At 41.9% G+C, this 16951-nt stretch overlaps 1 protein-coding gene across 1 annotated transcript; it reads right to left on the bottom strand.

Moving 5' to 3' along the window:
• Positions 1–1921: 1921 nt before the first annotated feature.
• gpr4 (G protein-coupled receptor 4) lies at positions 1922–5450 on the bottom strand (the record flags this gene model as incomplete). Its single annotated transcript, XM_080513189.1, has 3 exons — positions 1922–2643; positions 4015–4279; positions 5322–5450. The coding sequence occupies 3 exons, from the start codon at positions 5448–5450 to the stop codon at positions 1922–1924; spliced, it is 1116 nt and encodes a 371-aa protein (XP_080369315.1).
• Between the last annotated feature and the right edge of the window lie 11501 nt (positions 5451–16951).

A 16951-nucleotide genomic window follows, 5' to 3' on the forward strand; every position in this document is an offset into this window, starting at 1 on the left:
ATTCAAAAGTAATAACAAGCAGGCTTTCCAACAGCGTCAGATTTATTGCCAAGAAGCAGCATTACAACACAGGAATAATCCACCAAATGCTTCTTTTCTGTAGTTTGTTTCCAAAGTCACAGAAATGTTTCGGAATTTATTTCCTGAAGGTGACAAATAGCAGCCAGTGTGTTTGCTTATGAAAAAATGCAAATGTAAAAAAAAAAAGACAAATGTAAATCTGAAAAGTGTAATGAATGTTATATGATTTGGAACGTTATGGACAGTTTGAGTGAGAGTTTTGTCTTTGACAGGAACGTAAACTTCATGAGCCCACTCTGGGCCAAACGTACAGTTACAAAGGTTTAAATATGTTTGTCTGCAACACTTAGTCAGTAAACACTGTCAGAAAACTGTAACTGTAATCCTGCAGCATGGACTTTTCTCTTCACGTCAATGACTTCTGGTTAATATGCGCACTCACATCGGAAAGAAATCCAGACGATGGATCGATTTAAGTATTTCCTCCGATAGTGTTTAAAAAAGTTGACATCGATTTGCTGCGACTGAAAAATAATGAGAAAAGTTGATGGCTCACATCAAAACACAAGAACCTTCTACTGCGAGCCGGCCGTCACAGATTACAAGCTGAGGTACTTCGTAAGGCTTCATCAAAATCTTCCTTTCATTTAAAAACGTGCAGTTTCTTCTCATGCTGTGGGTGGAAAGCACTTGAATTATTCCTCTGAGAGCTTTGCAAGTGTCTTCCAGGCCACTGCAACTGCGTCCCAACAAAAATCCAAGTTGCTGGATAAGAGCTTCACTCTTTTGTGCTCAGACAGAAAGATCTCCACCTTTACTGGGTGGAGGGTCAGAACATCTTGTCCAATGGCAGTCCACCTCCATTTGGACTCAGTGCCGTCAGGAGGTACGATTTCATCTGGTGAAACTAAATCAAGATGCTAACATTAGCTTGCTACCGAACGTTGAACGAAATCCAACAGTGTCTCTCCGACTCTTAACGCGTCCAGAAACCATAACCTGATCAGCCATGACATCATGACCTGCCTGATATCAAGCACTGTTTGATCTGGATCAGAGTTTTGTTTCAGGGAAAGTCTGCTTGGTTTGAGCAGGCGTGAAACCTCACCTGGACTCTGGTCCAGAACAACGAAGGGAACTCTGGGGGGTAAACAAACAAAGCGAACAGTGCAAGTAGCAAAGAAGGCGCTCATTGAGATATGGTCTTAAGATTCTATATATATATATCGTTGATGCTTGTGGCTACCTATTAGCCACTAGCTGGCTAACAGGGCAGGATTTCCACTTTTGGTCAGGACCAATCAATGAGCCTGGTTTCTACTTCGTCATGCTTTTCTTCCTCTCTGGTCAGTTATTGGGTGACAGCGCCGCCAAACGAGCAGCTGCTCTGATTGTGTGATGTTGTCCAGGCGGCAGAACGAACCAAACAAAATAAAAATGTTGTGAATTATCTTTTGTCTGAACAGTGTTCTATAAATAAATTTGCCTTGCCTTAATGAAGAAACTCTTTAGTTTTTTTTGTTTGTTTGTTTTCGGCATTTTTTTTTTGTCCAATCCAGATAAATTTTTTTGGCACAATCAAACATTTGAAAATCCAACTCCACGTTTTTGTGCTTTTGGGGTTTCAGAGCTCCATCCAGTCACTTCAGAGACAATAGCAGGTCTAAAGCACATAATGTTACTCATGTCATGATGTTATGGCCGATCGGTGCACATCTTGTTGACTTCTTTAGCCCCATTGACATTCTGGCTGGCTAACGGGCCACCTCGACATCCACGGCTGCTGACTGCGTCCAGTTCGCTGGGACAGAAACAAAGTGAACCTTCAGGACTAATCTGAGGTCCGTTCGTCCTCCGAGCTGCTCAGTTTGGACCCGTCACTTTCCGCTCCAGGTTGAAGTCACTTCCTCACGCTGAGGATGGTCATCTGGAGACACTCCTCCTTCAGAGCCACCAGCTCAGTCTTGTAGCTGCTGGTCTTGCTCCCGTCGGCGTAGACGCAGGGCTGCTTTTTGGCCGACAGCGGCGTTTCCATCGTCACCGAGCCGGCGTTGAGCATGTCGGCGTGAGACGGCGAGGACGAGGAGCCCCGGTGGCAGGCGGCGGAGAGTAAGGCCGACAGCGCCCGGCTGACGTCGTGTCGAGCTCCCTCGTTGACAAAACAGTACAGGATGGGGTCGGCGACGCAGTTCAAGCTGGTCAGTGCCAGCGACACGTGGTACGCCGCGAACAGGGTCTCCTCGGAGCTGCAGTCACACGGCTGCCTCAGAAACATGATGCTCCGGACCAGGAGGAGTATGTGGTACGGTCCGAAACAGAACAACACTATGAGAATCAAGCTCAGGGCCAGCCGCTGGATTTTGGCTTTTTCCTGACGCTCGGTGGAGACGTTGCAGCGCACGGCGGCGAGGATCCCGCGGTAGGCCACCAGCATGGCCGTCCACGGAGCCAGGAAGCCCAGAAAGGTCCGGTACAGGTTCATCCCCGCCACCCAGTCCTGCATGGGGTACTTCTCGAAGCAGAAGGTGTGGTTGAAGCGGTCCTGGAAGAGCTCGTCGTGAAAGAGGGGAGCGGAGTTGGCGACGATCTCGATGATCCACACCACGGCGCTGACCAGGACGGCTGCTCACAGACCGGGAGGGAAAACATGCAAACAACACACTGTCTTAATGTGGGACAACAAAAAGAAAACAATTCTGCACTCAGGAGTGGAACAAGAAAATAATGTTTCAGCTGAACCCACATGGAAAGAACCTATATAAACATATATGTTTTAATATAGGTTTTGATATAGGTTTTGAATATATGTGACATATATAAAATTGGCCGTTTTCCTATATTTTATGTACATATATGTGCATATATGTACATATATGCACATATATGTAATTTATGTGCATATATGCAGCATATATATCATCATATGTGTGCATATATGCAGCATATATATTGTCATATATGCAATATATGCAGCATATATGTGCATATATGCTGCATATAGGTTTCATATATGTGCATATATCCCCATATAGGTTCTTTCCATGTGGGAATGTTCTGGGGGGGGTCTTAGAGGCCAGAGGCCCCCTGGAGTGGAAGGCTTTTAATCCATTTCCACACATTCTAGCTATATTTTGTACAAGAACAAAATAATGAAAAGACCTGGAATAAATCTTACATATTTAATAAATAAAACAATCTTTCTGATATCTGCTGAAGTACGAAGGATTCAATAAGTTACTATCAGTGGTGGCTGGTCATTAGAGGCGCTGCCCCTACTGGTGAAAGTAAGAGGATTCTAAGAAGCTAGCAATGAGCCCTGAACTGTATTCGCTTCATTTTCTACATATAATCTTCAATAAAAGAGAGGATTTCTTGATTTTTCTCTCTCTCTCGTGTGTCTGTGTGTGTGTGTGTGTGTGTGTGTGTGTGTGTGTGTGTGTGTGTGTGTGTGTGTGTGTGTGTGTGTGTGTGTGTGTGAGAGAGAGCAGCCTGAGGCATTGAGGATAGCCGCCCTGAGGCCATATTGTCACAAGAACCTGGTTGGGTCACAGCACCGTTTCTCAACACAACTGTAGGAGTCTTAATTAGAATATCTAAATGATAATAGACAATTCCTTTCTAAAGAACACGTAACAACCGGGTCAAAATTGAATCGAACAAGCCGCGCGAAACATGTCTGATTAAATTGTTCATTCTCAGCCAATCACTGATCTGTTTACTAATGTTTTCTATAAGAGACGATTCATTTCTGGGTATTGGCGAGACAGTAGCAGAAGTAGTAATCTAAACTTATTCTGCAATCCTTGATGATAGAAATACAATTCTGGTACATCAACACCATAAAAGTCTTTTAACAAAAATAACAGATTTGATTACCGATTGATGGAATTCGGTGGAAAATTGCCATCCCTGCACTCTGTTAGAACATTTGGTGTTTTCAGTTTGGGGTTTGCCTGTTGGGCGCAGTGACTCCACTTTTCATTCTTTACGTACCCGTTTTGATTCGTCGAACCTTTGCGAAGCGCAGCGGGTACGCCACCGCCAAGTACCTGTCCAGCGATATGCAGCACAGGAAGGCGATGCTGACGTAGATGTTGGTGTAGAAGATGAAGCCGAAGAGTTTGCAGCTCTCCTGGCCGTGGATCCAGTCATCGTGCTGCAGGAAGTAGTCGATCCACAGAGGAAGTGTGGTGATGTAGAGCAGGTCGGCCACAGACAGGTTGATCAGGTAGATGCCGAGCTCGTTGCGTTGGCGTACCTGCAGGAATGCAGAGGCGAGGATGGAGAGGATAGGTGAAGGTGGGAAGGGAGGAAAAGGAAGTGTGATAGTATATATATTAGGTGCCATGCATAGCAGTCGCCTCCAATGGCCTGTGAATGGGTGAATGTGACTAACGATGTAAAGCGCCTCTGGGGCTGCTCAAGCAGTTGAAAAGCTTTACATAAGTGAAATCAAAATCCATTTTCTGGAAGTAAAAAGTTTTCAAAGTCACTTATTTAATATTCATCCTGTCTTATTTGGTATTCTACTTTTGTTCTATTTATGCTGTGTGCAGCAAAGCTTAGAAGGAATTTCCCTCTGGGATCATTAAAGTGTTTCTATTCTATTGTAAAATGTCAAAATTGTCTGAAAAAACAAGGAGGAAACCACTAAAATCAGCTACAGAAACAGCAGAAAATGCAAGGAAATGTTCACCATCCTAAATTGTAATTGAAGCTTCATAAATGCAACACCAGATAGAGTTTCTGTACATGTGGCTGTGTCAGCTTGATTTTAAATGTTACATGGGTTTTGCAGCTTCAGGTAAATCTGATTTGGTGAAAAGTCCTTTGGTCATCAAGGTTTAAGATGACTGGTGTAGAAGGTTTCAGTTATGCAACGTAGAGAAGTTATTCGGATTATGGGTTTATCACAAGATTTTCATAAGATTTGGACCTGGGTTCAAGGTGAGGATGTCGTTTTAGAATGAAGGCCGTGACTCGGTTGGTAGAATTGGAAGGTCGCAGGTTTGATTCCAATCTGTCCAGCTCCCAGCGGATGGACTCGGCAGCCGTCTCCGCTGGTGTGTGAACGTGTGTGTGAATGGGTGAATGCGATTAACAATGTAAAGCGCTTGGAAGTGGTGGAAAAACCGCTAACTTTCAGGAAAATCCATTTACCAATCCTGTAACTCGATCCCTGTGTGTGTGTGTGTGTGTGTGTGTGTGTGTGTGTGTGTGTGTGTGTGTGTGTGTGTGTGTGTGTGTGTGTGTGTGTGTGTGTGTGTGTGTGTGTGTGTGTGTGTGTGTGTGTGCCTCACCTGCATGTAGGCGGCCCACAGAGCCATACAGTTAGTGGGCAGCCCCAGTATGATGACTATGATGTAGAGCGTGGGTTGGAAGAACTGGTCCACTTTACTGTCCACATCACAGAAAGAGATGTTGCACATTGTCCTGTGTGAGGCTCTGGTGTGTGTGGTTGTGGTTGTGTGGTTGTGGTTGTGTGTGTAGAGGTCTGAGATGTGTGTGTGTTCAGCCACTCTCAGCTCTGCGTTGGAGCCCTCTGCAGTCTCATCGTGTTCCAGCTCCGGCAGCTTGACGGTGACACGCCGACCGCGGCAGCGTGGCTCTCGGCTATCGCACAGCGATCCAACACGGAGTCAAACGTGACGACGGAGCCCTTACACGCAGGGTGATTCATGGTTCCTAGTTTCTTAAAGCAGCGTCCTTCACACCATGGCATAATCCTCTCTCAGTCTTCAAAGCTGTGTCCCCCCACCCACCCATCCACCCACCCACCGACCCCCTGTGCCCCTCAGTGTGGAGTAAAGGAGGAGGAAACGAATAAAACGTGGCGAAATGAAAGCTGCCTTATCGACGCAGTGCCAGGCCTCCTCCACCGGGACAAGACCTCATCAATCTTTCAGAGATTAGAGGTCTGCCAGGTCTACTGAGTGAGGGACGAGGCTCAACATCAGTGTGTGTGTGTGTGTGTGTGTGTGTGTGTGTGTGTGTGTGTGTGTGTGTCAATGTCCTGATGATACACAAATCTTCTTGGGGTGGGTTGAATTAAAACACAGGAATGATTCTCCAGAGCTGAAGCTCTCTGAAGCTGACCGTCCGTCCATTGAACATCTGCAAGATAAAAACACAGAGAAAAACAATGTAGTTATTATTCTGTAAATTTACATTGTGGACACAATTTTTTTTCCTGTTATATATATATATATATATACATATATATATATATATATATATATATATATATATATATACATATATATATATATATATATATATATATATATATATATATGTATAAGGTTTTGCGTTCACACGGCAACGATATCCGCTGACATGGAAACAACAAAAACGCAGAACACGAGGTACTTCTCCATAGAGAACAATACACTGTAAACACAAGCAGTGGGAGAACACAGACGTTCGGGTGGACAGATGACCAAGTTGGATTGTTCTTACGGCGACTGTAAAAATAAAACTACCGAGTCCCAGGAGAATCTGGACTGGGAATCATGACCCTCTGGAGGAAAACAGTGCTGTTACTGTCCATCTACTGAGCATGTGCAGAGGAACTATTTACCCTGGCAGTGGTGCATATGCAAAGTAGTAGCGTTACACAGAAGTTGCGTTTTTTTTCCCATTTCCATGGAGACGGAACATTTTCGAACACTTCCACCTTGGGAGCAGTCTTCAAAAAAATTGCATTTTCAGTGGCTCAGAGCACCATTGTCGTGTAAACAGGCGCCCAAGACGTTGAAAAACGTTTGACGCTTTCATCTGAAAAACCTTGGCTTCTTCTGCTCATGTTTAAGTCATGGCGACTTCCGTACTGTAGTTTTATAGTTGAGATTCACCGCTAACAACATCCAATTTGTCGTCTGTCCATATGAATGTCGTGTGCTCCCCATTGTTAATGTTTAGAATGTATTGTTCTCTGCATGCATGTGTGTAGTTCCATTACAAAAACATATGCTGTGTAGACGTGGAACGTTTCTGAAACAAAAAAACACAAAAACGATGCGTTCCCACTTCAAACATTCTCGTGCAAATGGGGTCTTCATGACATCCATCCGTTCACACTGCAACGTCAAGGAGCTCAACCTCGACAGGAAGTGACATTGGATTAAGTGTCCTGAAAACTTGTGATTTGGAAAAATAGAGAAGTGTTGTACTAAACAACCTTAAACTTGATGATGATGATGATGATGATGATGATGATGATGATGATGATGATGATGATGATAATGATGATACATTATATTTGTAAAGCACTTTAAAAAAAATCAATAATAATCAATAATCAATTAAAATGATAATTAAAAAGATAAAAGCAGGCACCGGCACGGTTTGTCAAAATCATTGAAAGAAGGAAAAGAGTAAAGAGTCAAAGATCTTTTATATAAAAGCCTTTCGCCCTTTCTTGAAGACCTCGAGAAGGACTGACGGTTCATTCTTGTTGAGGTGATCCCGCAATCACAGGGTTCAGTGAGTTCAGTCACTTAGTGCTTCCTTTGCAGAGCAGCGTAGTCACTGGAGGAGTATATCACACTGCCGGTTTTAAAATCCGACTGTGGTTTTCACTTTAACTAAACATCAGCTTCTTCAGTCAGTGATTTACATTCTTCTGAGCGCAGAAGACCAGGAGGGCTGCAGGTCGTCGTCGCTCCATCCTTCTTCCCCCGTCATAAACACAACGTTCAGGTGCTCAGACTCACCTCACGTCGTTTATTCACCGTGTTCTGCATTTAATGTTTACAGGTCGTTAAGTGCTCCCGCTCGTCTCTCGAATTCTGCCGCAGACACTCACAGAGAGCGTGCGGACGTGAAGACGGACGTCGGTAGACGAGCCGAGAACCAGGAAGAAGCAGAGTGACTTTTGTCTGGGCCACGCTCCGACGGAGACCTCCTAACATCTGGTGCGGTGACACAGAACATGCTGACACATCGTATGGAGTCCGAGGGACCTTGCGTGGTGTGCAAACAGAAAGTCCAGGACATACCAGCGGCGTTACATAAGCCTTCAACCTGAATCCACACGAGATGGGGGCAGCCAGAACATTCAGTTTTGTCCACCCTGAGTTCAAAACTCTGTTTATACGTCTTGGATCACCTCAGTATTTTTGCACGTGAGGCCGATACGAGTCCACATGTGCTTTCAATCACTTCACTCAAACACGCTCCTCAGCGCTGCGGCCACTCCTCCTCAGATTCTTTACATTTCAGCTTCTTTTCAGAAGACTTCCTCACCTAAAGGACCTAAATTGAGAGTTAAGAGAACAGGCCCCTGTATTCATGCTTGTTGTTGCTTTGTTTTTGTTGCAACTTTTTGCACGTTTCTCTTCGTTCCACTCTTATCGGAAATTTAGCATTTGTGTAGAAACTTTTTCATTCCTGTCGCAACATGTCAATGTGACCTTGGCTCAAAGCAGCTTTTGCTTCCATGTTGCACTTTCTGCTTTAATGTCACAACATTTACATTAATGTTTCAAATTTAGAATTAGCTTCATGCTTTTTTGGGGCATTTGTGCCGTTGTCTTTTCATTCATGTGTGACTTTTGCACTTGTGCCGTAACTTCTGGATTTATGTCGCAAGTTTTGCATTTGTGCAGCAGCTTTTTTCCTTCCAAGTTAAGAAAGTTGGTATCGAAAGCTTCACCTTCGTGTTTTAGCTTTTGGTTTTAGGTTGCAGCTTTTACATTCATGTCATGGGTTCTACACTGCAGAATTTGCTCACGTATGCAATTTCCACAAAACAATTTAATCAAGTCTTGGAAGATGTTTCAAAGCTCATGATGCCCATTTGCATGGACACAATCATTCATGCTGTAACTTTTGCACAGATACTGCAACATCTGCATTTGTGTTTCACGTTGCCACATTTGCCTGACCTGTCATGATATGATGGCGTTGGATTGTCTAACAACCTCCAGTGAGTCGCAGCAATGCAGTCAATACAAGTAGATTTCACGTAGCGTCATGAATTCAAAGGGCTTATCTTTATGGGACGCACAAATGGGCTGAGGAAATTTAATAGCCAATCATGAGGGAGTGAGAGTGCCATTAAATGGAAGGTCAGCCTGGCTGTCAGTCAGCAAAAAAAAAATATCTTTGGGAATCGTGAAGCTAGTACTGAACATAACATGGGAATCTGTTTGAATTCTGGCGACTTATCAGCACGACAATCATCAACTCAATAACCTTTTACTCCGATCCTGTTACTGCTGACAGGGCTGGCATGCGTTAAATAACTACTAACCTGTTTATGATAAGTAGAAAATTCCAAGAAAAACATAAAATAGATAAATAAATGCTTGTCATCCATAAATGTGCCCAACAGTTTCACAGTATGGCAACAGATTCACTATTATGTCTCACAACACAGTGACATTGAAGAAGATATGAAGTTATGGTGCAAAATTAGGAACATTCTACATCCATTAAATGTCAAAAATCTTAATTTCAGCTCTGGTCCCTGTCGTCAGGCCAAGTCCTTTATTTGTCACAATTATGCACCTTCCCTTGAATGTTTTTCGCACTTGTTCCACACTGAAACAAACCATTTTAATTATAGAAGTAGAAGAGTAAAAATCTAAAGCACACAATAATGAAAATTACGAAGAAAATGATCAAAATTGTAGCTGTAGCGGCTCCCTCAAACTTCCAGATTATTCTACGTGAATACACATTTTGCTTTCCTTTTTAGTTTGTGTGCAGAGCACACTGTTCCTCAAAAATGGTTTAACCTCCTGGATAAAAACAGTTAAATAGACGGAATTATGATATACCAAAAAAAAAAAATAAAGCTGCTGAAATGATAAAATCACTGAAAAGTGTCAAAAAAGCTTACATTTTTCTACACATTAGGAAATGTACAGCGGCTATAAATGGCTAAAACAGCTGAAATAGTCAAGATGGATAAAATTTCTAAAGTGGCAAAAATCCATGAAAGAATTGCTGAAAATAGCTGCAGAAGCAAAGAAAATGTAAGGTAAAGCATTGGTATTTTTAATTGTAACTATCAAATGTCATGAATGCAATTTTTTCCCCTTCATTTCTGATCATTAATGTATTTTGTGGCTTCAGACAAATTTTATTTGATGGAAAATAACAAAAATGGCTCTTTTGATCATAAAAGCTACAGACCCCTGATTTAAGTATTTCGATTAGTTTTTTTTGCTTCTTCTAAAATAACGTTTTAGCGAGCATATCCAAAGAACAAAATCCACATGTTTTGAGTTTTCATCTTCAGCGTGTGTGTTTGACGAGTTGAAGAGACACTGAAGAAAAGTTGTAACTGTGTGCAGGGAGACTCCTGCTTATGGATTCATTATTCTGGGGTTAATTCTAAAGTGGAAGGCAGGCGAACTGGTAAATGAGTATTTCCTGGTTGGGAGTGTCTGAAAAGGGCCTTGGAGCCGTCTGTCAGCACTTCACATCGCAGCTCAAAGATCTGTGAAGAAAACTGATTCAGACGCTGATAATGATGTTCGCTGGTGTGGAACAGTGATTTTCAACCATCCTGTTACATATAAAATGTGACCAGACATGGTTGAGTGTGCTAAATGGGGGACAATTTAACAATGACTTTGTTTTAGGAAAAAAAAGAAAAAGTCTTTGTTGAGGGAAACAAGCTTTTTGACAGGCTGGAGCAAAACACGACTGTAATCTGTTGATAGACACACCTCCACCTCAGCTTGGAGAGGTTTACTCACTCAATAATCTTTTTGCTGTTTTTGGAGTTAAATGCAGCGAGGGAACTGGTGTAAACCTGCTTATCATATTTATTTTCTACTACACCAGGGGTGTCCAACTTAAGGCCCAAACTGGCTCACCAGAGGCTCCATCCGGCACACCACAATGAAAATATTAGCCAACAACAAAAGAACAACATGAATTTTAGACTGAGCTGAGATCTCAGTGGCGATACCATGAAATAACTAGCTAGCCTCAAAGCTCTGCTGTCAGGGTGAGTTTATAAAAACCTCTATAAAGCACCTATCAGAGAGGTTTTTTGGACATTTCACGGTATTTTGGACCAGAAAGTCTTATTAAAATTGGTTTTATATTGAGATCGTGGCCATAAATTCAGGCCCAAGACTGGATTTGAGAAAAAAAACACTTTGAAAACAATGTTTGTTGGAGCTCTGACAAAAAGCGAAATTGTTGAAGAAAAAAAACCAAACAAAACAAAACGCATGTTTAAGGAACCAGAGTAAAACACATATATGCTCAGGAATAACATGTAAGCTTAGCTCCCCCACAGAAAGGCCTTCATCCAGACTTGAACTGGGAACATTGTCACCTACTTATCACTGTTTGGAGAACAAATAAAAAAATTCAGATTTCCCCTCTTTATTCTTCCTGTGGACAGTCTTCTCTAGAATGTTGAATCTGAAGTTATGACACATTAGCAGTCTGACGAATCGCTGCACAGCAGAGGGAAAACAGATGATGAGACGCCAACATGATGCATTTATTACCCGGCCCACACTGGCTGGGAGTTCAGCTGCAGCTTTCAGAGGTCAGAAAACAAATCATGCTCTGACCCTTGGGGGCCTCCGTACAAAGAAACCAGTTCAGCTGGTTCAGCTTCTTTGATGCTTTGGCTGTGGAGTCAGTCAACATGTCCAGCTCTGGCGATTCATGTGCGTTTAGGGAAGGGATGACCAAACAAGGGATGGGCGAAGTTACAAGGAGTACCAATGAAGACGAAGCAAAGTAAAAAGGTGGAAATTAAAAAAGTTGCATTAGTGACTCAAACTTGTGCAGCGACCTTCAATTTACCATTTTAACCCAATCTTTTTAATTATACATTTTTTTAAAATGCAGAAATATTATGTTTTATCCCCTCACCTGTAAAAGGGATTTTAGTATTCAGAACCTTTTTTTTCCGTATAAGATGAGACTTCTTTTCCCGCTTGTCATAAAAAAAAGTACTGCTGCTGTAAGAATGTAAACCAGCGTGTCATTATACTTCACGTGCAGCTACAATGACTGATCACACGCTTGGAGATTTTTCAACTGTAAAAACAAAAAAACGGACACTTTATGCGATCTTTAAAAAAAACAAACGACAAATTTAGCAATCGGAAAAGTATTTACACATATTTCTACTAAAATTCAGGCTCCGGGACAAAGTGTCAGACGTCTTTTAGCAGTCCAAGACAGAGTGACATTAAGTTGAGTGTTATCTCTGTGTCGCGACTTCATAGAAATGTGGTTTGCTCAACAACTGATTTTTATCACGTTGCGTTCGCATGCAACTCTAACACAGGCTTGTACTCGTGTCGCCAGGTGCTTTAGCAGCCAGACATTCAGCCGGTCACTGAAATGATCCCTGCTGAAGTAGACTTTCCTCCTGAAGCAGTGACCAACCTGATCGCTGCTGATCACATTCATAACTTACAGTTCCAATCTGATTCTTTCATCAGTTGCCAGAGAATCTTCCTCCCACTAACTGATGGAACTATGTCATGAGTCAATCAATGAACTGACCCACACAGTGTTGGCAGCTCAGCTGTCAACACTACAAAAATCCATGTTTTCACCGTGACCATTTTGAAATCTCACACGGTGAAGGTATTTATTCTTCTTTCTATTTGCAGCACTTATGCAATGTTTTGGTTTTTTTTGTATGAGTGGGAGCCTGTTTTGTTTGTGTTGTGTACAGAAAATGTAGGCGGCATGACTCATTCCTAGCCAGCTGTTTGCCACGGCACTTCAGCGATGGATAGCTGCACAAATACAACGAAGGTCTGAATCACACGAAAGCAAAAAATAAAGCCAAGGCGTATTTAAAAATCAGGTTCATGTGACTACAGTGTTAAGTCACATTCATCCAGTGGAGGCAGCTGCCGTACATTGGGGAGCAGTCTGGGGTTCAGGGTTCAACCGACTCTACCAACTGACAAACACAAACCCACACAAACTCGTGTGTGTGTGTGTGTGTGTGTGTACCTATTATCTGCTGGTGCACATCAGTGTGTGATGTCCTGCCAGAGGAGATTAGTTCAAACCGGTTATGAACACACAAAATGTAAATTACACAAAATGTGCAAGTGACGAGTGGTATTCATACATGCAAATTTAAAAAAACACCCTGATCTGAACACATATTACAATTTTCTCCTCTTTGTTTCTCCTCTGCACTCGTCCTGCTTTACATACTTTGCGGTCTTCATCCATCTCACTGGCCTCATGATTCATAATAGATTCCATTAACAATAAATCTCGATAAGGAGAAGGTAGCAACATCACTGTGTGAAACACTGAGCAGGGACCATCTCCATGGCAACAGATGCTGATCTCCTCCATGCGGCGCCTCTCTCATCCACTTTGTATGTGACATTGTTTTCGCAGTTTGGGGATTTATTCAGTAAAAGTTAGCCATTAGCATCGCAAAATCTGATCTACGTGTTCTTGGATGATGACAAATCATCCCTGAAGATTTCATGCATTTCGGGTTTATAGTTTTTGTGAAACGTTGGTAAAGTACATACGTTATGTACATACGCAGACAAAAACATAACCCATTTTTTATATACCTTCACCAACATTTGTTGGTGAAGGTATATAAAAAGGTATATAAAAAAAGCTTTAAAACGAGGGGGAAAAAAGCATACAAAACTGCTAAAAAAGAGCCAAAATGGTTAAAACTATTTAACTTCTTGTTAAGATGTCAAAAAAAGTAATTAAAAAGGATAGAGTTGTTCCTGTGATTCAAAAACTATCACAGAAAACACTTTTTTTGATCCACCCTTTGAATAATGACGATTTATCAGATTTACAGCTATCCGCCCTCAGACCATAAATGAAGAAAAATGCTCTAAAATTAGCTCCAGTAACAGTAATAACATTTTTACTGCGAGCTCTGAATAAGGTAACATTACAGTCGGACTCTAATTATAGCATATTAAGTCACATAAAGTCACGCAGATAGAATGGACACTGAGATTAAAAATTTGGAATATCTGTATTTATTGTCAATTTCATTTCTGTCTTGTTAAAATGCTCAAGGGTTTAGTGAGTATCCCTGGTTTATGCCAGCAACAGTCTGATTTCCTCCACTTGTCCTTTTTTAACATTTGTTATTGTGGAGAGTAATGATTTATGAATGAAAGATTGGGACAATGTGTAAAAGCGTGTGTGTGTGTGTGTGTGTGTGTGTGTGTGTGTGTGTGTGTGTGTGTGTGTGTGTGTGTGTGTGTGTGTGTGTGTGTGTGTGTGTGTGTGTGTGTTGTGACTGTAACTCGGTGGCTGTTTGCCAAACATCTCTGCTGACAGTCAAACAGTGGGAGCAGGAAGACACCGAGGCTCCACTCTCAAATATGTCAACACACCTTTCAGTCATTGTACAAAGTAACTCTAGTCACTTCCAGGACACACACACTCACACACATACACTCGCACGCACACACACACGCTTTGTTTTCATGCCATTCTAGAACATTGCATTGACTTCCATTCCTTTCCCGCAGGTTTAATTGAATCTCCTCTGTAACTGTTGAACACTAACCTCAGTCTGACCTTCTTTGCATAAGAATTATGAGAACGTGAGTCTGTAAACAGACTAAAGTCTCCACAGTCGTAGTAAATTCACACACGGATACATTCGGTCATCTCGATGTCGTCATTCTGATCTGTGGTGAAAATGACCAACAGTGGTGAACAGCTGGGTTTTTTTTAAAAATGTTTTTGGACACATTGGACTTCACATCTCAAACCATCGACTCCAGAGGATTTCGAGACCGAGAAACAGCCACGTGATGATGTTTTTATCTTTGCTGGTAAAGTCAGTGACATTGAAGGATCGACTATGAGGACCAGCTTGTCAGCGCGCACTCAGCATTTGACTCAATGTTTTATTCATTGTATTTGGATCATCTCATGCATGTGGAAGCAGGATTTGTACATTAAAGCACTCTACATTTTCAAATCAGTTTTGTACATTTTTGTTATAACAACTTTTACTTTCTCGCATCAAAGAGTAAATTGTTATATTTGCTGAACTTTATTCTGAAGTCTTCAATGTCTTGAAAGCAACAATAAAGAACAGTTCTGAACATGTATTACCAACCTTAAACATTAACTTCCTTTATTAAGAGTCGTTGACATGTTGGGAGTTTATGCTGCAAGTTCTTATTTTCCATCGAATAAATTATGAATAAAATATTGCAATAAGAACTAACCAGCTCATAGAGCATCTTCCTCCTGTTAAGTTCAACTGGACTTAATTAATGAATGAGTTGTGAGACTGACCCACACAGGATGACTAATGGTTCACAACACTGCATTACTTCAGCTTTGTCCACATTGTTTTGACAAGACTGCACAATAAACCCCCTTAACAGGACCTTGGAAGCACATGTGAATGATTCTTAGGGCTGTATTTATTAACTAAACATGCAATGTGTGATAATGTTGTATTTATCAAAATAATCCCTAATGATTAAAAACAGTTCATGCCTCAAGATGTATCATATTTTTCTGTCATTTCGACTTTGCAAAGCACGAATGTCATGACAGCAATACATTTGAGATAGTATAAAAATCTGCAGCCCCACTTTTTTTTCCCCCCGTAAATTGAACAACGCCGCATGGGAACAAGATTTTCTGGCTGAATCACTTGATCTTCCAGCTCTCTTTCCATGTCAGCTCAGAGCTCTGTGGAAAACAATATAAGGATAAGGGCTTGAGCTGCAGCCAAGAACTCATTAGACCAAAGGACAGCTTAATGTCAGGAGGGAGATCGGGGACCCACTGCAGGTTTCTCAACATGTGCGTGAAGGTTGAAGGTTGGTATGAGACACTTGCTGATTGTAGTCAGCTTCTTTTCCTTACATGTCAGCGGCACTGGTGTGCCTGCTGATCATGTGTCTGCACTGTGGGGCATCTCTGGGGATATTAAGTACGTGACGTCAAACCGCGTCTGAGATCCTGATGCTTTTAGCCGTGAGTCAAAATCTGCTGCGGCTTAATTCATTCTGGTGCACAATGAGGTTTACACAGCTTTCCTCACCTTCATGTATGAAGCAGATAAACGTCTGAAGCACTTCCTGCATCACCTTCAGAGGACTTTTCTCAACTTTGCGTAGCGTCGCGAGAAAAGACCGTCTCCATACGGCAAATCCAGACATTTCATGAACAATGAAGTTTTCTATGATTAAGGATTAATGTGCCCTAATTATACCAGCGTGAATCCAAAATGCTTGTGACTATCCTGTAGGAACGTCACTTCATGTTATTTTTTTCCCCCAGTTTATCGGATTAGGAGAAAATCCAATTCCTGAATTAAATGAATTAAGGGGCCACTGACTCCGAGTCCCGACACCGACGAGTAAAGCACATATTGCACACCAGAGACCCCGACGCTGCAACATTCCCACCACTGCTGGAACAAACTTTTATGTTCATCTTCCATCTGCCGGGGGCGAACCGGCCATCGGACAAACAGGGACAAACCTCCACGGACCACCACACTGATACTGAGCGGTTACTGAAAGAACTCCACAAAAAAAAAACCCTCAAAAACTCCAAACCTAATTTAACAGTTTTCTGATTTTTGACGCTGTTATTTCAGGTAAAAGTTTTCCTGCTTAGCAAACAACATGTACACTGTATAACATACTGTGTCAAAAAGACAAAGACTTTTCACATGAATCCCACTGAACTGATGAAAAAATAAAAGAAAATAAGATAGTAAGATTTCAGGTATTTTTTTACATTTTACCATTTTTGCATCTTAAATTACTTTAATAGCCCAGAAATCAACAAAATTGTTGCCAACTCTAATGCGTCTCTATGGAGCTGAGAATGTTTGTTCTTGTCCGGTCAGTTTTAAGCAGAATGCTATTGGTTCATTTGTGTTTGGGGGCGGGGCATAGCCAAAGGTCAATTGTACCATTTATGACAAGTGTTTCCCAAACTGGGG

The sequence above is a fragment of the Blennius ocellaris genome (genome assembly GCF_963422515.1).
Source record: "Blennius ocellaris genome assembly, chromosome: 2".
Classification (NCBI taxonomy): Eukaryota; Metazoa; Chordata; class Actinopteri; order Blenniiformes; family Blenniidae; genus Blennius; species Blennius ocellaris.